The 22,547-nt window shown below is 39.2% G+C and overlaps 2 protein-coding genes across 3 annotated transcripts; one reads left to right on the plus strand and one right to left on the minus strand.

Moving 5' to 3' along the window:
• Positions 1–1,503: 1,503 nt before the first annotated feature.
• MAIP1 (matrix AAA peptidase interacting protein 1) lies at positions 1,504–11,168 on the minus strand. Its single transcript, XM_068948219.1, has 5 exons — positions 10,827–11,168; positions 8,951–9,022; positions 7,062–7,188; positions 5,845–5,995; positions 1,504–3,927 (listed from the first exon to the last, which is right to left on the minus strand). The coding sequence occupies exons 1-5, from the start codon at positions 11,151–11,153 to the stop codon at positions 3,849–3,851; spliced, it is 756 nt and encodes a 251-aa protein (XP_068804320.1). The 5' UTR covers positions 11,154–11,168; the 3' UTR covers positions 1,504–3,848.
• A 119-nt stretch (positions 11,169–11,287) lies between these two features.
• TYW5 (tRNA-yW synthesizing protein 5) lies at positions 11,288–21,959 on the plus strand. Of its 2 annotated transcripts, none has more exons than XM_068948218.1 (8): positions 11,288–11,575; positions 13,058–13,212; positions 16,559–16,628; positions 17,514–17,558; positions 18,093–18,230; positions 19,154–19,241; positions 19,785–19,901; positions 21,581–21,959. In XM_068948218.1, the coding sequence occupies exons 1-8, from the start codon at positions 11,489–11,491 to the stop codon at positions 21,835–21,837; spliced, it is 957 nt and encodes a 318-aa protein (XP_068804319.1). In that variant the 5' UTR covers positions 11,288–11,488; the 3' UTR covers positions 21,838–21,959. The 2 variants fall into 2 exon arrangements, with proteins under 2 accessions (XP_068804319.1, XP_068804318.1); XM_068948217.1 differs by having other exon boundaries at positions 11,405–11,692.
• Positions 21,960–22,547: the final 588 nt, after the last annotated feature.

Below are 22,547 nucleotides of genomic sequence, written 5' to 3' on the forward strand. Positions count from 1 at the left end.
GCTTCTACAGCTTTGTGACAAAGGCCATCTACTGGTGAATGGGATGTGCAAATTAATAGGGTTTGGGTTAGCCAGATTTAGCTAGAGCTTGTCAAAATTTACAGAAACATGCAGGAAAACTGTGCCAAGCAGCTGTTTATTCTTGAGCAATGTCTAGTTAGCAAGCATGACCACAGTTTTTGATGAACAAGTAAATAACTGAAGCATTCCTGAATTCCCCAAGAACCGAAAGAAATGTGATTTCATCCAGGGATATGGCATCTTTAATCCCTGCCTCCCCAGTTCAGGCCTACTTATCTTGACACTCAATTGCTCTGTGTAAAATGAATCAGTGGTGTCAGCCTTGCTATTGAAGATAAGGATTTTACCCTGAAAAAAATCACTCCCAAATCTAGTAGCCCTGTTTTCAAGAGCTATTGGGGCTTGAACAATGAAGTTTGCAGGCTAAAGCAGCAAATATTTTAGTTTGTTATGTATGGACATCTACAGGCTGTAAACCATAACTAGAGTCTTACTAGCCCTCCCCGATTTACAACAACAGAAATGGAAGCCAGTCAAGGAGATGGAAGGGAAATAAAGCAACCCCAAATCTTTACGCGCTGTGATTCCTCTGGAGAGGGCTGAGACAAATCAGCAAGAGCATTAACGTGCAGTGACACAGAGAGCCCCACCTCATTCTAGTGTCTCCTGTTCAGCATCTTCAGGGGCAGTAAATCCATTCTTTAATATTACTTAAAACTCTCAGTACTTAATCCTGGGTTACAGTTTTGCTGGCCTTACTCTGACAACAAGCATAGCAGAAATTCCACACAGTATGGTTTGCATGCTACTTAAGAGTGCCTACTGCTTATTCTTAATTCATGAAGAGGTATCTAATAAAACACTTCCCTTAGCTCTTTTTTAAAGTACTGTAACACTTAATATTATGATTTTAATGAAAGATGTTAGAATGATGGCACTAGAAATTGCTTCTCCTAATTATAGCACAATATTCTCCTCCTCCATCTTAGTCTATGAGTCTTAGGAAGTCTACTTAGATCAGGATTAAACCAATTTAACTGTTTTGTCCTTCTCCTTTTTGCCATGAGAATTTGGAAGTCTTTACAACCTACAGAAACTTATTCGCTATGAGCTAGGCTGAAGATACCAAATCATTTATTACAGATAATGTAAGCGGGGGTAGCTATTTTAGGCTGGCTATGCACAAAACAGAAGTTTCTGTTCCACACAAACAAGTGACATGGAGGAAAAAAGTCTGTTTCCACGAGGTAATCCTAGCCATTGAATCATAATGGTTTGAGAACAAAGAGAATGGTTTAAGAAAAAGAGGTGTTTGTTTACACCTTTTCTTAAAATCAGTTTCTAGAGCCATCCATAAAACGATGAGTGATGAGTGTAGCACGGTGAGTGAAAATGCTAACTTCACTTAAGGAAAAGACATTTAAAAAAAAAGTTAAATGAAGACAACTGTCTCTTTAATTGCAAATAAGGCTCTGATACTGTAAGATGCCAAATGCTCTTTACTGACATGCACTTCAGTCTGAGTAATTCCTAAGATCATCTTCTATAAGACTGAGAATTTATGGATGGCAGGTGAAAAGAAGCCAGCAAAATTTGCTGTAAACTTTAAATACTCTCTAAGAAGTATATTTGTCCATTCCTCCAGAAGTTAATTTTAGGAAACTAATATTAGACAGTAAATTATTTTAATTACACTACTTTTATTCACTGTAGAAGCAAACCGTTCTTTCCAGTACAGTACGTTTAGTAATCCAGGTGCCTTTCAGATTTATTTATGATACATTAAGGCTGTGGGTAGTTTTGCACCTGATGGCGATTTGTAGTCTCCAGCATAGATTTTTTTTAAGGAATCTTAGAGGAGAAACAAAACAAAGCAAACTCAACTTTGAGAGATAAGATAGTACATATAAATACTTCTGTATGTAAGTACATAAGTTAGTACATAAAATTTTCTAAATAATATCTTATTCTTCAACAAAACTGCATTATTATCAACTTGGAGCATGCTCATCTCAAGTCACCATTTTATAGTGAACAAAACCAGGCTGCTATTGAAAATAATATCAATTCATTTCACTGTTAGCCCTACTGTAGTGTCTGCCCCACCTTCATTTTGAAAAATGGAGCACTCACTACTAAGAGGGTAATCCTTATATTGTCATGACAGTCCTTTTTGACATATCCAGTCCAACATAAGTAATTTTAAAAACTAAACATTTTAAGATATTCCAGCATTTCTAGATGGGTACCCGTTGATTTAACGTGAAAGCAGACACTCCTGAATATGAAGATGGCTCTTGTTGACAACACACATTCAGAATAGTTTTGTCTTCTTTTGCTGTATAAAAATGACTTATTTTAGAAGTGCATCTGCACATAGCACTAGCATTCTGCTTATTCCTCCTGTGACTACATTAAATAAGACTGATGATCGCAGCTTCTTGCAGCACCCCATTCAGTGGCAAACTGGACATGCCACCATTTAGAAACGCACTAGCAAACAGCCCACAGAACAACAAATATTTTTTAGTTTGCCTCAAACTTTTCCAAAGTGACAATATGCAATTTTAAAAACAGAATTTTCTGTTCTCTCCACTCAGGACAAGGCTCTGTCATCAATGAACTTTGGCCAGAGGCTAAATCACAAATTCTCCATTATAAAGTCATGCTGCTGCTAACCTTAAGAGCAAGCATAACCTCACGAGCAAAACACCTTCACTGTTTCACCAACACCTGGCAGAAAAAAATTTGTTGAAAAGGTTTAAGCAGTCCTGTCATTAAACTACTTCATCATCAAAGGAGCTGAACTATACAACATTTAATTTATACTCTCCAATTGCAGCTCCTGTAAATCACATTAATTATACTTATTTTACATTTTCAAAACACTGTACAAATCCTTTCAACATGCTGGGCAAGAAGTTTAGCTTTATGCTAAACAGAGATGGGGACACACAACCGTTACCATGAACTCCTGTTGAACTGCACATAATTATCTCAAGCTACTTAGACCGTGGACCTAGCTGTTCCAGAGACAGCAACATCCAATTTTAATGATTTGCTTACTTCTCCAACAAACAGAGACAACTTCGTTTAGCTTTACCGTAACACGGTCAGGCCCCCCTTTTAATTCAGATTTTAGATTAATTCTTCTCCTTAAGCCTCTAAATTTGGAACTGCTGGCATGTTACTGAATTGAAAGGAGTGTTGCTCATATTACTTATCAAAAGTGTCCAAAAAAAATCATGGATCCGTTTTCTCAGTGCAATGCTAGAAGTTTGGTGCAAGAGAGATTGGAATAAGAACGAACACTGATAATAGCTCTAAGTTTCTTGATCTCAAATACATTCAAAAGCAAGATTACCTCAAAATGTACAGTTGACACCAGACAATCTAAGAAGTCCATCTACCTCTATTTCATCTCAAATATTATTCAGTTAAATATTGTACAGTCCCTAAGGAAAAAAGAAATACGAAAATAACTCAGGAGGGCCACCAGCCATGAAAATGCTGTTTATCTCCAAACAGCATCATTTCTTCTCAGATTGTAAGAGGTTGGCATACTCATAATATTGGCCTGTGCAGAACTGTGCCGTGCAAATGCCTTGGATGAGCGCTAGTACCCATTAAATTTGTATTAGCCTGTTCCAGGGAAAAGGCTTTATTGCAACACTTCAGCATAGTGTAAATTTCAGAAACAAGTTTGGGAAACAAACATACAAAATCCATCCCTCTTTGGGGTAAGATAGGGGAAAGAGACCAAAAAAATGCCTGATGTGTTACATCAGAACATTTATAATGGTACATAAAGACATTGCAGAAGACATTTATTCTAATAGCCTTGGATGTTCAATCCGTGTAATAGTCCAGTCTGGTTTTGCTCCTTCTGTAAATTCTCTCTGAAACCTGGAAAAGGTAGCACAATAAGTGAAGAGTTATTAAAATTCACTTGATCCTTAAAGAGTTACTAGCAGCAACAAGAAAACATGAAGAAACATTTCACTTGGTCATTATTCCTGTTACAGCTCATTAAGCTCTGATGCTTACGGCCCAAAATAGAAAATTAGAATTACTCCTACCGCAAGAAACAAAGCTCACTGAATTTATCAGGAGTCTTTCCACTGACTTCAAAGTGTTTTGGCTCAGATCCCACAGATGGGATCAAGCAGCAAGAGTAAAGATCCTGATATCAACAGAGTACCGACTTTCCATAGCAATAACCATGAATATGCTTTGTGGCAAATCTTCATCCTAAATAAAGGGTTTCATTTCAATGAGACAGTAACTGCGTAGTAAAATGAACATGCCAGATGCTAGGCACTCTACCCAAAAAAATGCATTTTCACTGAACTATATTTTAAATACTTAGAAGTAATACTTTTTCAGAAATATAACAAAAATCAAGCTAGTACTAAAGTAGTACAAGTAGTACGAAATCTCTCTAAATGTAAGTTCCACAGGGGCTGACAGGAAAATAAAAACATGAACCCTCTGTTTTCAAAAAAGTCTTCCCCTTTCCTTTTGTAGTCATCAATACCTTCTCCCCTGACCTTGTCAGTTTTGGCTGGTTGTCACAAAGGTAAGTCTGAATCCAAGCTCGATATCCATGTTCCCAAGTCATCTATAGACTGTGGACAAGAGCAGTGTAACCTCATTGCTTTGCTATTACATACCAGTTTACTCTTGGAAACTGCCTTCTCCAAACACCCAAACACTACAGTAACATTTAGTTTCCAAAGTCTCTAGTACCCTCATCCATTTGAGTTTAGGTCAGCACTGTAAGTAGCAGAAGGAACACCTACTTGCAAAGATAACTCTCTACGAGGAATTACAAATTCATACTCAATGCCTTAAGTGGAGGCTCTTGAAATTAATGGGGGCATCAGAAGCCTCCAACTCTAAGGAAGATCCTGAATATGGCTGAGGGATGGCTCCAGGAAAACCCATCCGCGTGAAAACCATTTGTGTCCTTGGAATGCTTCTTTTATTCTGTGGCTCCAAGTCGTATAGACTCTACAATTTCTCCAGTTCAAATGCGGGTTTAGAAGTCACTGACTATATTGTGTTTCTCAGACAAAACCTCTCACTTTTTCCAGCTTCTGAGAATGTTATATTCAGTACATGTTGCCAACTGTGCAGGTATTTTTGCTTTGCTCTGTCGCAGTAAACGAACACAGATACTATTTATAAGCATTCCAATGAAAATCTATCTACCTGACTAGTTTGTGCTTCAAGGGCTTAGATTACAGTGGCATGAACCATCCAAACACCAAGTGACGTTTGCCTTGTTCTGTCTTTTCGCGGAAAGGATTTGGCTAATATTTTCCTCTTTTACAGGCTACTTTCTTGAGCTAATTGCAGTATTGACTCTTGTGTGGGAAGTGACAGGTCAACAGAACTGCACTTGACTGCTTAGCTTGACTGCATTGCTGTTAGCCGTACCGCAAAAAACAGGAACCAAGGACTGATACTGGCCTCTTTCCTGAAAGCTGCAGGAGCAGTATAAGGAAAAAACCAGAAACCCTATTTGGTGCTCCAAGTTTTGTCGTTCCTGACAGAGAAAGGGTTCCCATTAATCTCAAACTCAGAAACAAGGTAAAAGCATGATGACTTTAATGGATTTTTTAAAAAATTTGCCCCTAGAATAAAAACTGGGAAACTGGATGAGAGCTCACTTAGATTAAAGCAAGGTAAATAAAAACACACCACATTCTGCACTGTCCTGCTGAGAACGCTTCCACTTCCCAGATTAGTTTCCACCGAGCTAGCCCATGTACTTGCCTATATACAGTTTACAGCAAAGAAAAGGACAAGAACACTTACTCATAGTTTGCTGTTAAAAGATGCTTTTTTTCTTTTGTACTTTCATCTCCAAACATAATCTGGAAAACTTTAGTTTCACCTGGCACCTCATCAGGTAAGTTAGCACCATTCAGATACCAAAAACGCATCAGTATACTAACAAATTTTCTTCCTGTTGGAAATAAAACCAAAGTATAAGTTAGATCTCTCGAACAATATATGTCTGTCATTGGTCAGGTATTCCTATTTGCAATCTAGCATGTGTTCTACTGAGACCCAGGAAGAGCAACCGACTTTAGCCAAAAGGAATGCATGATAGAATAATGAACAATAAAGCTATTTAAAACTATATTCATGCTGTTTAGCAAAAATAAAATTACGTTCAGCAAAAAGTTATGTAATTCATCATGAATTTTGCCTGACATGGTATACAGTCAAACTGCATGAAAAGCAGGTTGCTACAGGTTCCAAAGTCTACAAATGATACCACAAAAGTACATAAAGCTGAGGAGCTGAACCTCAGGATCAAGCATAGAGAGAGGAAAAAAATCCCAAAACTGTAATCCAAAAACAGGGGAAAAAAACCTCATTGGGCTTGAGAACCTGAAACGCTCACTGGAAGACTCAGGCTTAGACTACGAACTACCTCAACTGCGTGTGATAGAGGACCAAGCACATAGTGCTAGCAGTTAAACAAATGAAAAACTTATTTGACTTCATCATTAGTTTAAAAATCAAGATGTCCTAGAACAGAATATTTTCCATGAAAGCAGAGAGGTGAAAACAATAAAACTTGTTTCATTATCCAGCCTTCATTATTCTTCTTGCAAGATGTATTTTCATGGTTCAAGCAAACAGCTTTCTGTATAGAGTATAATTGTTTTTCTATAATTAAAATAATTTTTAAAATTAAATACAAATATATTAAAATAGTAAAGAAATAAAGAATAATTGTTTTTGAATGGTTTGAGATGAGTAAGGACAAATAACGTAAATATATGAAATTAGAAAAGAAGAGGAATGAGCAAAACTTAAACAGAATGCAAAATACTACCATGACTCATTAATAGTAATGTCTCAGGTTCTGGTTTAAAAGGAAATCTGGGAATTATAAATAGAAGAATAAGAAATGAGAAACAGAATTCAAAAAAAAACATCTGTAAGGAGAATGCCTGCTAGAAGTAAAACCAGGAAAACAGATTGCCCATTGATCAAACCTTTTAAAAGCCTAAACATACCATCATCATCATAGTAAATGCGAACATCTCCTTCTGTTGTGTACATGATTGCATCTATGTCAGCTGCTAAAGCATCCCTGTGGTTGTCAGGAAGCAATGAAATCTTTTCCTTCAACACCTTAAGTGCCTAAATTTAGAAAAACTGTAGCTTAGTTTTTTATCAGGAAACTGAAGTAACAATCTTTTCTATTGCAGTTAATAAAAAGAGCTCTATCACTGTAACATTTAAATATACAACATAGAGGATGTGAAAAAGCACTTGGGCACTCCCAATCCCAAATTCAGCCCTATTAAAAAAGATCTATTTAATGAGCAGAATGAAACGCAATGAAACCTAAATATTTAAAAAAATCTTTTAAGAAGTTACTTTGCAGTTTACATGTTGATAGTAAGGCATGTAAGCCTAAAAAATACCAGTTAAGCTTGCTTCTACAGTCATACTTACACTCTGCCTTCTTTCTGCTGCCTTCTCTCTATAGATATATTCCTTAGGTTTTGATTCAATTATTCCTTAGTTATCTTTCATAAATTTCTTTGAAAAGCAATTCCATTACCCTTAGGTTCATTTTTGTCATTCAGGGAACCACATTCCCATTGGAAAATGTTTAGAAACTTGTAAACCAGAAAAGATGGGAAAATCATTGCTTTTAGAGTTAAGTTTCATATGACATTCATAGCCATAGTATATGATTGTCCTAAGGACCTATGCAACTCTTAAGTAAAATGGGTATGGTGTATGAACTGAACAGGAGCATCACCTCAAACACCACATGAGAAAGTGGGGTCACAAGGAAGGAATAATGAAGCTGTTCAACATTTATTTTTAACTCAGACTTAGTTTTTAGCCTAACTTAAGTTGCCATTTTTGAATAATAAACAAATCCAGAGGTCAAATGGAAGCAAAAGAGGCAATTTTCACTAGAAGCTATTTTATCTACAAGGAAGAGATACAAAATTCACAAAAAAATGGTCTGGTATCACAGCCTCAGTCAGCTCACGCTCTGGTTACCTGAGGTCTCTGGATTTATATTAGCTTTGATCACCCAGAGAATTTAAGATGAGCAGAGAAAGAGGAGGTGCTCTTTCAAAAAAACTATAAGAAACAAACTCACATTTTATTGCTATCTCTGCTCAGAGAGAGAAGACAAGATTGTCCAGTAGGGATGCACTAGAATAGCACCAAATTTTTTGCTGCAAAGGCATGGGTGGCAATAGGGCAGGTCAAGCTGACATCCAGTAACAGGGCAGACATAGACCTGAAGTAGCTCCTCCACTTGGCTCTGCTGCATCTGCTACCTCCGTCCCCTGGGAAGGCCAAGACAACTTCAGCAATGAAAAATTCATAAAAAGATAGAACACACAGCACTGATGTTTAACTAGCCAGGTCAGTCACATCCCTGAGATCATGACACAAGATTGAGGCCTCCCAGATGAGACCAATAATTGGCCATGTGATCTCTTTGGGGCTGCACACCTATTAGGAAAGCAGGGATGAACAAAAATTCGCCACCTAAATCCTGGTGCACCCACCGAGACATTCGACCATACTATTTGCTTATACCAATAGAGGTATGCAACTCTGCCCTCCCTCCAGAATCCATCAACTTCTAACCCTTTCCAGTACACCAGTCTTCTTGGCATTTGGTCCCTATGTTGAATGGCAAGAGCCATTACAAATATTTTTTTTATACAGTAACTTTAAATTAACTTTCATGCCTTGAAATTACACATAAAAGTTGCAAGACAAACAGAATTGCCCTGTCCAATGTCAGAATCTTTTTTCTCAAATTATACCAAATTGGTAGCGTCTGCAAATACTGACAGGTGGGAACGTATATTATCTCATAACTGAAAATCTATTGGCAGAATAAGAGATGGAAAGCATTTACCTCCTCTGATACAAGTTCTTCCAGCAGATCAAGTTTACGCTGAGACAGCAGCTTTGAAACAAGAGAAAAGGCCTGCAAAAAAAGATAAATATGTGAACAGATAATTCTAGGTTGGCTTATTTTTCAGCAAAATCCATCGTCTGCAAGTGGCCCAAATATTCCACGACTGAAGATTTCAATGTTTGCAGTATATGTCATCATTGAAATGCAATCCTTGTGTCTAATTAAAAAAAAAAATTGATCAAAATATAAGGTTTCTTTTCTATTAAAGAAAGTAATTTGAAAGGTATAATAAATTCAGCTTCATTCAGAGAATCAAGCCCTTTGAAAACAGGAAAGTAAATGCACAACTTACTAAAAAAGTTACCTATACAACTTGTTTTTATGTGCTCTCTTGGTTAATTCAAACAATCTAAATCTTTCCCGGTAAATGTTCTGTTCCCCTGCCCCTTTTCCTAGCCCATCTCGGTTTCAGTCAAAACAAAAGTTCAGGCTAATAACAAATGTCTTTATGAGTCTGGGTTAGTCTCTACACCTCAGGAAACTCAATCTCTCTTTCCTCACCCCCCATTTTGCAGGTACAGCTACGTATGATGATGCCCTTATGTATTCAAAAAGTGTACTTGTGAAACACTGACAGCATGTTGATCTCTACATTAAAAAAAAAGAATGAGGGCAAGGAAGGACATGCAGTTCTGCATGCACTGCAACTAATTCAATGTGGTTTTCTTCGTCTCTCTTGATTAGGGATCTCAGGCCTTTTTCAAAAAATAAACTCAATTCAATAACTGAAGTTTCACAGCAGTTAACTCACTAATTTTTATAAAATTAGCTTTAAGATCTCTACCTCTCTGACTTACTTTGTTGAAAAGGCTCATAGGGTTGAAAAACTTGAAGGAACAAGTATGTGCATCCATTCTATGACTGCCTAAGCTTTGCCATCTTAGGAAAACCAGGTAAAAATACATAAGTTTTCCCCTAAAGCATCTGGAAATGCCTTTCTTCATACTATTCTGATAATTTTGGGATCTGGGAAAATAAAACAAACAAAATCCCAAACTCAACCTCAAAAACAAAAAGCACACCTCTGACTATTCTCAATTCTTCCAAAAGGCCAAAAAGTTGAGCACTTGTTTTACACTCAAGTACCTACTGAATGCATATGCATTTAACTTAACATTTAACTTAAAGTTAAAGAAGGTCTCTACAGTGAATTCAACAGACTTCAAATGATGTCAGCACCAAAGATCAACCAAGCCAAGGCTGCTCTAGGGTGCTGTCTATAGGGTGGAGTCCAAAGAACAGAAATCAGTACAAATTTTTCCTCAAGAAAGGCAAACACTTCTCATGTTACTGTAGTACTACCTCAGGAGACTCACTAGAGCCACATTTTCAGCTCTGTCATAATAACATGGTCTCAGAACATCTCATTCTGCATATAAAATATATGAGATTCCCTTGCTATGACTCCAGAAGCTGAAAAAGGAGATGCACACACACACCTATCTCTGCTGACCAGCAGTACAAAGTTTAACAGAGCGCTCAAGAGGGCCATGTATCTCTATACTGCCAGACACCTGGCATAAACCAGTACCTTTTGTTGCCAAGACATTGTTCCATTTTAGCAGCATAATTTCAAATGTGTATTGGGAACCAGGGGAGAAGTCTAGCACGTGAACACAGCCTTCTTGCACAGCGACGTGGTACCACCAGCCATAGCTGCCCACCTGCCCTCCCGGCTGCCCGGTGACCCCCGGGGCCGCGCCCCCGCATGCGAGGGGGCCTCAGTCCCACACATGGGCCGAGCCCCCGCACAGGCAGCCCCGGCCGGCTCTGTCGCCGGCCCGGCCCCGCCGAGGAGCGGCAGGAGCCTCACCTGCTTGGCCCCTCGCGTGAACTCCTCGATGCTGAAGTCCTGGTCGAAGTAGAGGCGGATGAGGAGATAATAGAAGCGGGTGCGGAGCCACATGACGGGGCTGGTGATCCTCACGACCACCACCTTCCGCTGCGGCCCGTCAGCCCCCGGCCCGCGCCCCTCGCTGCTGGCGAACCGCACGGCGGGCGGCAGCAGGCGGAGCCCCGCCGCCGGCAGCAGGGCCGCGGCGGGCAGCGGCCTCGGGGCCCGGCCCCCCGCCGGCGCCAGCGGCACGGCGAGCGCGCGCACGAGCCAACGGCCGCGCCGGGAGGCCGCGCACAGCGCCATAGCCGCAGCCCTCCCCGCCGCCAACCCGCCCGGCCGGGGCCCTGCCTAGCGCGCTCGGGGGGAAACAGAGCCGCCTCCGCTAGTTCCCCCGCCACGGGGGGACCCGGCGCAACCGGCGGGTCTGGATCGCGCTCGCTCGGCGGAGCGCACAGTGTCGCGCAGCCGCCCGCGTCTCCCGCCTCGCGACGCCCTCCGCAGGGCTCTCTGCCGGAGAAAGCCTGAATTCACTGTCTCCCCGGCCCTTACCGAACGGGGTGAGGGGAACGATTGTGCGCGACTCCCTCTTTCCGGGGGCTGGCGGCAGACGGACACGCTTCACCGTCGCGGAAGCGGCCATGGAGCAGCGGGGGCAGTCGGTGGAGCTGGTGACGAGTCTGGCCGGGGTCACGCGGGAGCGGTTCTTGCGGGACATCTACCCCCGGGTACGGCTCTGTCCGCACCTTCCTACCCCGCCGGTAGCGGCTCCGGACCGGCGGGGTGCCGCTGGGCGAAGCGCAGGGCTTCTCTGGCCTCGGGCCCTGGGAGGCACCTGGGCGACGGTAGAGTCGCTCCTCCCGCCCGCAACGGCTGTGCGCGCGGCTGGGGCCGGGGCGGTAACGGCCGCTGTGGGGGCGCGCGCCGGCGGCGGGAAGGGTGTAACGGCCGCTGTGGGGGAGCGGCGGGAAGGTGGGGAGTGATGAGAGTGGGGATTTCGGGGGTCCTGCCGTTGCTGATGAACCCGTGTTGGCCTAGTAAAGAGCAGACAAACTCTTCTTACCGGCTTGGGGAGACAAAGGGCCTTATCTAGCAGTAAAATGTAGTGCAGGCAAGCCCTAGAAATCTCTGCACAGACCTCTGCTTCCCTCATGGAGAAGGATAATGAAATTAGGGTTCTGCTCCTTCCAAGGAGATTTTTTTTTTAATCCACATCTTTTTTTTTTTTTTTTTTTATTCCCCACAGGGAGTTGCTTGCAAACAAGATGCATCTTTAGGTATCTTGCTTAAAACTGGGGATGAAATAGATCTACTATCCTTTATGAAAATATGTGTGTTTTTCTAGTAGTAAAAGTTACTTACAGAAAATAAAGGTACTCTCCAAAGCAGTTAATCAGAGAAGGATTCAACAAATGAAAGGAAATGGTTTGGGTTAGTACTGTAGCAGCCTGGTACTAAAGATAATCAATCAGTTTTGGTTTTGATATCTTTCATAGCAGGCACCACGATTCATTAAAATAACTGTAGGTGTAGGAGCAAGGAATCTCTGGTGGCTAACCAGTTCCCATATACGGAATAACCCAAGCAGTTGATCTATCTGTGACTTATTTTCTTTAATGCCAGTTAGAAAACATGTGTGACTACCATTTCTTTTTCTTGTCAGCTGCTTCCTTTTTCTCCAAGGTCCTGATTCAAAGCAAAAGAGTGTTTCTACTGATGTTTTGTATGCACTGAATCAAACCTATTCATGGTTGTCAGCATCAATGACCCTTAAAAATGGGTGGAAAGAGCTTCTTTCTTGAGAAAATACAGCACCACAGCAGCCCACAAACTACACTGTTAATGTATGGTCTTATATCTGTTTTCTGCTAGGCTCTGGCTAGAATGGCTAAACTTAGCCTAGCTAGATAGAGCCACGGAAGAGTGGCTGTAGAATATACTGAGAGTTAAAGCTGTCTTTACCTCTCCGTATCATTGCCTTTCCCACTATGGAAGAGCATGCAGTAAATAGAGAAACAGTCTCATGATTTGCTGTATTTTCTTTCAACATTCTGGATTCTGATTCATGCAGTTATTCAGTTGTAACTTTGTGCTGCAGGTCCTGGTACTCAGCGGAGTTGTTTGTGCGTACTTAGTCTGAAAAACTAATTCTGGATTTTTTTGCTGGATGCTACAATCATTTCACAATTTTTGTTTGTTTGCTTCCTTAGCGAAAGCCAGTAGTGCTGAAAGGGATAGAACTGGGTACTTGCACAACCAAATGGACAGTGGATTACCTGAGCCAAGCAGAAGGATCTAAAGAAGTAAAGATTCATGTTTCTACAGTGCCACAGATGGATTTCCTCAGTAAGAACTTTATATATAGGTACTTCATTCCAAGGCCTCTCGTATTTAAATGCATGTGCCTTTAAGAATTACACTAATCGGTTTGAGGGTAGGAGGGTGAAGATACTTTATTGTGAAAAATTCAAACTAAGTATCAAATTACTGTCCTTGATTTCCCACTCTTCTCTTCATTTCACAAATATCTCAATACTATAAATAAATGCTACAGTGTGATAGGAGAGGCCAAAGAGTGTCTTAAAAAAGGTTAACGTGGATAAGTGATGTAAAGAGATTTTGACAGAACAATCTTGGAGGAAATTTGAGCCTGTCATTTCCTGGCATAAATAAGAAACTTGATTCTAGATAGTATGCTATTTTGCTTTAATTATATGGTGTCTTTTCAATGTTATTGAATAGTGCTAGTTTCTGACAAATATTGCGCCTGAAATGGCGTTTGGCAGGCATGCTATTCCAGTGTGTTTACTCTAGAGGGATGTTACTAATTAAAAAGCAAACTCTTTTCAAAGTTAGCATGTGCAGTCCTCAATGTGTTCAAACTACTGGACACCACACGTTTTACCAGCCCTTTAATCTTGATATGGGTCTTACAGACTCCTGGTCTCCTTCAAAGTTACTCTCATGTAGCTTGCCAAAACATTTCTTTAGAGTTCATCTCATCTCAGTCATTGTGTTATTGTTCTTCAAGGGTAAATGCCTTTATTTTAGTTGTCATTTGTTTTCCTTAAGTGGGAACAAGATATGTTCGATCTGTTACAATTTTAAGAAAGCAGAAGCATGTGCCGTAAGTGTAAACAAACCAGAAGTCTGTGCAAGTGGGGGGAAAAACACCATATAATCCTGCTCATTTTATATTCTGCTCGTATGAACGCTGAACTTCTGAACCTTTGAAATAAGATTATACTTGAATGAATTTGTCTTACCTCCATATTTCCGTACCTCTCCCCTCACCCATTTTGTTTCTTATTATAAAATCTCTTACAGTGAGATTCACAGACATACAGCTGATCAGGTATGTTAGGTATATAGAGGTGCTCTGGTGGCGCTTCCTTCTGGCAGGTGTTAGGAATTAAAGACTTTCATCTACTTCACGAAAAATTTAGAAAGTGTGGAGACTTTCCATAGCAAATCTCCTTTTCTAATCTGAAGGGGGAGTAAGTAGATCTAGAAGAGCAGAAACACTGAAGACTTCACATGCAGCTTCATGATTTTAAACTGATGTGAGTACCACGGCAGTCCCACTGTGAGTTGCCTGATTCTACCCACTTTTTTATGTTGGTTTTGTCACTCACCCAACCACTGTGTGAGCTGGTGCAGTGGTTTTTTCCTGCTGTTTTAGCATCCTGAGAAGGTTCACCAAGTGGTCAGATGAGTGCCAGTGCTACCACAATGGAGATAAGATGACTAGGGGGGACAGCAAGGGCAGAAAAATGGCAGGACCAGCTTGCATCAATTTAAGCTGCAGTGGAAGTACACTCACAGCTGATGATGTGATTTGGAGAGGTGTAAGGAACAAAGTTTCTTTTTCCTTCAGCAGCAGGTGTAAGTGGGCAGGATATAACAGCTCAGCTGACATCAGATTTTTTTTTTCTCTCCTGTTGCCTCAAGTGGTTACTGGATTTGACTATATTGCAAAAAAGCTTAAAATGACATGTTTTTAGAGAAGTGGTCTAAGTACTGTCAGATGAAGGCCATGTTCTGGCAGGAGAGGAAGTGGAGGGTCGTGAATAATTTTACTTGAGGAGGAGAGTTTCTTCTTAACCGTCAGTACATAGCGGTTGCTCTGAAATTTGAGATGGATGTTTACATGCAATATAGCCATTAGGCAGTGCCATTTAGAGTGAGATGGTGACTTGAGTGAATGTATCATCTTGGGAAGAAACTCTTCACTAGTGAGAAATTAGAATTCTAAAATAATGTCCATGGTGTGACTGTGTCTCTTAGGAGCTTGTAAATCGTTTTCATATTTTGCCCAGTCTGATTTTAGTCATATGGAAAATACCTCCCTTTGCTTTGGTTTGTTATGAAAAGTAGTCACTTAAGTATAGATGCATGAGCAACAAGACAGAGAACTGTAACTTGAATGGTTCTTGTGGATAGCAAAACATTCATAGCAATGAATATATGTTGTATTATATGTGCTTGGTTTACCGCCCAGCCATCAACCGAGGTCAAAAACTGTAATTCTTATGAAAAGCTCCTATTATTTGCACAAATATGTAAAGCTGTTACTGACTTCAGAGGTACAGTCTCTAATGGCTACTGATATTTTTTTAAAACTTCTGAAACTGTATTTAATAGATTCCAAGAAAACTGTAAATAAGCCACTGAAAAAAACCAAACTTCCTGCATTTTCCTGAGCTGAGGCAGCATTTATAAAAAAAAAAAAATGAAAGAAAGTTTTATATATCTGCAAATGGAGATAGATATCTGTGTTCACATATAAATTAAAAGCAGAAATGTATGTATTTAAACATATGTATATCACCCATAATTATTGTCGTACTCTATTTAGAGTGGTCTAGTTTTTCTTTTGTCTTTTTCCTGGTAAGGTTCAGCTTCCGTTTATACACCTAAAAGCGTTTTGGATCCAGTGGCTCCCCTTCAGCCTAGCAGCAGTGTTCTTGGTGCTGAGCTTTTTTGCAAATTTACAGAAATGGGCAACAAACAAGCCCAAAAATGACATCCTTTTAGAGAAACGATCTATCTAATCCAGTATTATCAGGTGTAGGCCAGAGTTTGAATTTCATTTACTCTAAAGATCTTTTTTGCTCTGTGACTCAGACCATTGAGACCCCTTAAGCTCAGGGGGATCTTATCAATATATATAAATACCTGATGGGGTGGTATAAAGAAAATGGAGCCAGACTTCTTGAGGTGCCTAGTGACAGGACAAGAGGCAATGGGCACAAATTGAAATAAATGAAATTAAACTTAAGCATTCAAAAAACCCTTTTTACTTGTTGAACACTGGAACAGGTTGCCCAGAGAGGATGTGGAGTCTCTGTCCTTGGAGATATTCAAAACCTTACTGGATGGTCTGCTCTAATTGACCTGCTTTGAGCAGGTGGGTTGGACTAGATGGTCTCCAGAGGTCCCTTTCAACCTCAACAATTACATGATTCTGTGACTCTGTTTGGATCTATAGTGGGACTATAAAGCAGAGAGGTTTGTAAATGTACGATTTTTATCTTAAAAAAAGATTCACACTCACTGCAAACACTGATTAGTCACCACGTTTAAAAAGAAAAAAGTTGCATTTTTTGCTACTCTAGTTGTGGTAAGAGAGCTTATGATTTTAAATTCTGTATTTAAATCATGTCTGGTTGCCTTGATTCATTGTATGAATTTTAATGTTTATGTTTCAGAACTCTGCCTTTTGATGTATTTGTACAGAGAGCAGCTGAAGTCAAACACACAGAGTACTTTCTGTCTGAGGTAATTTGCTTAGTGCCACAGTTTCTTCCATCAGTTATTCTGCCGGTATGTGGAGGGAAAAAGATGACTTGTAATTTAAGGTCTCATTCCAATAAAGCCCTTGATCTTAAATATAACTGTTTGATGTGGCTTGGAGCCAGAGAAGAAAAAGCTTTCCTTGGAAATTATTTTATAAGTATAATATGGTTAACTTCAGTGGTCCTGTTCCTGTTATCAAAGATAGTTTACATGAACAAAAGTTCCAGCCCCAAATTCAGAAATCAAACCTTGCTTTAAAATGTGTATAATGTAGGTGTGTTGAAAAAATATGTCATGCAGATATTTTAGTTTGACTGTATCTGCCATCAAAATATGAATATAGAAATATTGTGACATGATTGTTGAGAAGCATATGTGGGGCTACCTTTACAAGAGAGTGTTCAAAATACTGATTTTTCAGATAACTGTGACTAAGGAAGTGAAAAGTTCTGAATGCAAACATGCATTTCATCCTTTACGTATATAAGAAGCAGTAAGTTTTGAAGTCAATTGTAGTGGCTTCCTGCCTCAGTGTTCTGAAGAGCTTAAGTTAAAATTCATGCTTACTTTGAATCCATCCGGGAAAGAGCAATACTGAAGCAGATGTCGGGTTGTGGCTTTTAACTCTCCCCCGCCTCACTCTTCTGCTCTCAGTTAATCAACATATTTTTTTTCATTGCTCGAGATCAACAGCAGAGAGCAGTAGTGAAAAGGCAGGATAACAAAGTAGCTGAAGTTGGGGGTGCCACTTATGTGCATCATATTTTAATGAAGCCCTACATTAGATTAATGAGAAGCAGGTTCTTTCTTTAAGTGTCTTTGTAATTTATATTGGAAGACATAAGTTTCTTTCTGTATTATGTTCAGGATGAAAAGTACTATTTGCGATCCCTGGGTGAAGATCCTAGAAAGGTGAGTTACCTCAAGTTGCAGTTCTAATATTGTAAAGCAGCTTAGGAATGTTTTAAGCCTGTTGTCATCTGCTGGCTGTGCAGTACAGGCATACAACTTGTTTATGGTCAGTTGGCCTGTGAATTTGACTGGATTTAGGTCAGAGTATTTAAACATGAGTGTCTAAAACAAGGTGCAGTTATACAAGAGCTTAGGCAGTTACTGAAGCCTTCACTTGCTGTTCTGTAGCTAATTGTTGTAAGGTAATATAAAGAGGTTTCTGATGGTCTCTTGGCTGCTTCAGTGCAATTTGTAGCACTTATAGTTCAAACCAGCTTTCTGGCAGTTCTTACTGCTGGTGACTGAGTCAACACTGAAAGGAGGATGACCATCAAAAAGCATTAATATTTCAGCACAGGCAAATAGCTGGAATGTTCTGAGGCTGTGCCTGAAGTTCCAGTCCTCTGTTCCCTATGATGAGAAGTGATAATAAGCTGCTTCCTTATTTTAATGTACGTATATGGCCTTCTAAGGGTTATTTGCTTTTTGATTCAGGATATTGCAGATATCAAAAAGCAGTTTCCTATTTTGGCAGAAGATATTCAGATTCCAGAGTATTTTGAAAAAGAACAGTTTTTCTCTAGCGTCTTCCGCATCAGTTCAGCAGGATTGCAGCTGTGGACACACTATGATGTAAGTAATTCATGTGTTTAGCATTAAATGTTGCAGATAACATTGCAGGACTGAAATACTAAGTAGCAAATCTCTATTGACAAAGATCTGTTATGAGAGACACTTTGCCTATGTTGAAACACTTAAATTACATCGTGTTCAGTGTAGTGGATTTTAAATAGAAGTCGTTTGTGGGCATAATATCATACTGATTTTATGTCTAATCCTGAAATTCCATACTTACAAGATTAAAAGTTGTTTGATTAATTCTTGATTGTTTTATTTTGAATTTCAGTTAAAAATCCAAAACAAAGTCACTTTTATCATTTTTGTCTTCAAGATTACCTTCATTTTTCATTCTGAAGACCAAACTGTTGATAATTTTACAGTGGTTTGGACAGTCTGTTGCTGCAGTGCAATAGGTCCCAAATAAGATTGTCTTCTAAGATCATGCGGTGTATTTTTGAATAAATGTGGTTGTAAGAAAAGTACTTTTCTTATAGTTGGGGAAAAATAAATCTTTATTGGTTAAAAAGTCAGCAAAATGAAGTAGGACTAATACAGAAAAAGAAAAGGAATTCCTAATGTATTCTGCATTATGTTTTGCTGTTTGATGTATTTAAAGCACAATGTGTCTTTGTGTTTTAAGATTGAGAATATGATTCCTCCCTAAAGAAAAAAAGATAGGGTGGTTGGAAAACAATTTTTTTCCATATCTGATGTTTGTTTAAAAAATAAAAAAAAGGCAGTTAAGGGATAAAATGACATAAATTCTTAATTTTGCGGCGAGGTTAATTCTGTATTTGGATGCGCTTTCAGTTAATTCTTAACACACGAAGGTTTTAATATTCTGGTTTTTGTGCTGATGATATTTTAGATTATTTGCAGACTATATATTCATTCTTAACTCTTGGCTGACTTCTTTCTAATTATGTTCATTCCAGGTAATGGATAACTTCTTAATCCAAATAACAGGGAAAAAGCGAGTTGTTTTGTATAGTCCTCAAGATGCACCATATTTATATTTATCAGGTATGTATATCACATATCTCTAGTTCAGAATTTAGTGATCATAGTTGCCTTTCCAACTGACTAGTGCTGCACTGTAGGAAAAAAAATCACTAGCTAACACCTTGGTGTAAAAGAAGTCACTTGCTGTCTTGACTCTGATGCTGTTTGCTATCAGTCAAAACTAAGGAATTTTAGTGGGGCAGGTTAGGAAATTTGCAAAGGAGCACTGCAGCCCGCATTCTCTGTCTGGTTGTGGTTCCACCACCTAACTGTGGAGGAGTACAGTGCTCCGCTTGGATTTCAACTGGCATTTTAAATGTCAGAGGAAGTTTCCTTTAGTGTTAATAAGGTTGCAGCTACAGGAGAAACGTAGACAAGAGAGTATGCCTCCTCAGTTTATGAGGAGTGTCATCAGAGTTGTCTGATTTTTAGAAGAGTTATAGAGCAGTAAACCAGAATTATATATTTGATTCAAGAACTATCATTTCTAGTAATTTGCTCATGCTTTATTACTGTTTGGGCGACTAAGAATGTTTATTAATTGGTTTTGAAAACTTTCCTAAGGTACTAAATCAGAGGTGCTGGAGGTGGATAATCCAGACCTTGAGAAATATCCCCTTTTTGTGAAAGCCAAGCGCTATGAATGTTACCTGGAAGCAGGAGATGTGTTGTTTATTCCAGGTAAGAAACCAAGAGCTCTCATCCATGTTTCAGTTTTTAAAGAGTTTTACTTGCAATTTCTCATTTCTAGGGACAATAAATAATAGATCAAAGTTTTTCCAACTGGACTAATTGGCCTAATAAAAGGTACCATTGCACCTGCCTGTAGATGTTACTTTCCTCAGAATTACATTGTGTGCATCTACATTTTTATGTGAATAGACAAGGAATATTAAAAGCAACTTGAGAAATCTGTAATTAGAAAAATCAGGTCACAGAGTTAATGACAGAATGTGAGTGAAGTGGCATTTCTGTTCTGTAGCTCTGGCACTTAGTGTTACAGAGCTGTGAGGCAGATGACTTGATGAGAATTATGGATGGAAGAGTTACTGGACCTTCTAAAAATTTGTAATCCTCCAATCCACAGACCTCTGCAGAATGGAAAGACAGGTCCCAGTCATCTTTCTGCACAAGCAGCAATATTAAGTTGCTTCCTATATTAAAATAACAATTTGTGTGATCAGGGAAAGGTGTTTGAATTATTCCTACTTGTTATGACTTTTTTTTTTTCCATTCATCGTGAGTTCGTGACAGGTACTTATTCTGTTCATTTTCGTGTTATTTGGGCGTTATAAACAAGGCAGTAAACAAGAAAGCTGTAGCTTTTTAGGATGATTTAAAATAGATTCTTAGGCTCCAACTTGTTACTTAATTTTGAGCTTGCCATTGGTTTTCTTTTTCAAGAAACTGTTTGGTACAGTTTGTGTACATTACATCAATGTCAGCATACATAATTTTCTTCTATGTAGTACAGATACTGATTTGACTTTGTCAGTAGGTGTGCTGGTCCAAAGTTTGAAACACTTAACATGCTAAGAACTCCTGGGTAGTATAGATATTTTAGTCCAGAGAATGGCGTTAGCTTTGTCAGTGTTCTAGGATATTTATCACTGAAAAAGGAGATGTTCTTTGAGAACTGAATGTAGTTGTTATTGAGAAGGTAGAAGCAGATTCTCTTCCTAACCTGAAAGAAACTGCTTGTTCATTTTTCAGAATAGGCCTTTCTGATGTCATCAGTATGTACAAGCAACTAAGCTGCAACAAGCAGTGTTCTGTCTTTCAGTTTAAATTTGAAATAGGGTAGCTATTTTCATAATAAATGTATTATGAAAATATACTAGATGAGGCAAAAATGTCTTTGCATCCTTACCACAATGGTGATGATTCAGATGAAAAGCCTCATGCCTTTACCATCAAATAGTTAACAACTTTGCATGGGTGACCTGACTGATATTGGTGGTTTACGTTAAGAATTGGACAATCTGTGCAAGGTGAGGGACTAATTCTGTAAAAATAGATGTATGGATTTAGAGTAGGAGAAGAATGAGGTGGACAAGGAACGTGTCTCGCTTTCATCTTACACACACTTACCTTTTTGTTTGCATTTGAGTATCACTTCAGACTTCAATGATTTGTTATTTTTGTATAAAGTTACGGATGGATGTAAACCTCTTCAAGAACTTTTAAAATTTGGCACAATAAGACTTATTAGGGGATATGAATATCTATCGATAAACAAAAAATAAGGTTCTTGAGGCTTTTCCTCAACTAGATTTATTCTGGGTGATTCTGATTCTTGTTATGAATCATATAGAAGTTTTAGATACTAATTTTCATTGTAGACGTTTTTCTTTCTTCAGCTTTGTGGTTCCATAATGTAATTTCTGAGGAATTTGGAGTAGGACTGAATGTCTTTTGGAAGCACCTTCCCTCTGAGTACTATGATAAAAATGACACTTACGGAAATAAAGATCCCACAGCAGCCTCTAGAGCCTTGCAAATCTTGGACAGAGCCTTGAAAACACTTGAAGAACTGCCTGAGGAATATAGGGATTTTTATGCTCGGAGAATGGTGTTACGCATCCAAGAAAAAGCCTATAGGACTGATTATGAGTAAAATAACACATTGCAAGTCACCCAAATCCTCTGAAATTAGAGAAGCATATATATTTATATGGATACTGTCCACATGTACATAAATATACTTTCTCTAAGACTAATAAAAATGTTGTTGATAAACTTTGTTATAGATGAATGTTTATCTTGTAGATGTTTATTCTTGTTTTTCTTCACATGCAATGTGTAATCTGCTTGATCCAGAGATCTTTTTCTTGCGGAGATACATGTTTGCAGCATCTGCACTTTTAACTCTTAGCTTTTGCAGTGTTTTGCTTAAATATTTCTGAATGAGAATTTTGACATATGGGCTGGCCTGACAGAATGTATGCTTAGAAGTAACTGCACATCTTCCTGAATGCCACCTCGTTTACTAAAGCTTAACAAAGCCATAGTGGTCTCTGGAGGTCCAAGGGAGGGGTTGGGGATGGTACTGACAGTCATTCTTTGGTTTTGAGTAATAGCCTTGTGGTAAGGGGGAGGGGGCTTCAGCTCCCTCTTGTGGTGAAACTGCAGAGCAGACATGAAGAAAAGCAAAGGTTAATCATTCAAGATTAAGTTTAAATTGTGCAGCTGTTTGGCCTCAAGGTAAATGATCTACCGCTTTCCTGGTTAATTGTTGAGCAGGAAATCTTGCTTGTCACAACCACTGTGGCTCCCCGAATACAGTCAGGCAGTATCGCTGTTACTGCAGCTGTTCAATATTTGCAG

This window comes from Struthio camelus, chromosome 6, assembly GCF_040807025.1.
Source record: "Struthio camelus isolate bStrCam1 chromosome 6, bStrCam1.hap1, whole genome shotgun sequence".
NCBI lineage: Eukaryota > Metazoa > Chordata > Aves > Struthioniformes > Struthionidae > Struthio > Struthio camelus.

Excerpts from the sequence above, each read along its gene's own strand:
- MAIP1 (XM_068948219.1), bottom strand. The coding sequence starts at position 11,153 with ATGGCGCTGTGCGCGGCCTCCCGGCGCGGCCGTTGGCTCGTGCGCGCG. Across the intron at positions 7,189-8,950 it reads AAGAACTTGTATCAGAGGAG|GCACTTAAGGTGTTGAAGGA; the intron begins GTAAATGCTTTC and ends TTCTAAATTTAG. Across the intron at positions 3,928-5,844 it reads CTTTTAACAGCAAACTATGA|GTTTCAGAGAGAATTTACAG; the intron begins GTAAGTGTTCTT and ends TACCTTTTCCAG.
- TYW5 (XM_068948217.1), top strand. The coding sequence starts at position 11,489 with ATGGAGCAGCGGGGGCAGTCGGTGGAGCTGGTGACGAGTCTGGCCGGG. Across the intron at positions 11,693-13,057 it reads TGGGAGGCACCTGGGCGACG|CGAAAGCCAGTAGTGCTGAA; the intron begins GTAGAGTCGCTC and ends TTGCTTCCTTAG. Across the intron at positions 13,213-16,558 it reads AGTAAGAACTTTATATATAG|AACTCTGCCTTTTGATGTAT; the intron begins GTACTTCATTCC and ends TTTATGTTTCAG.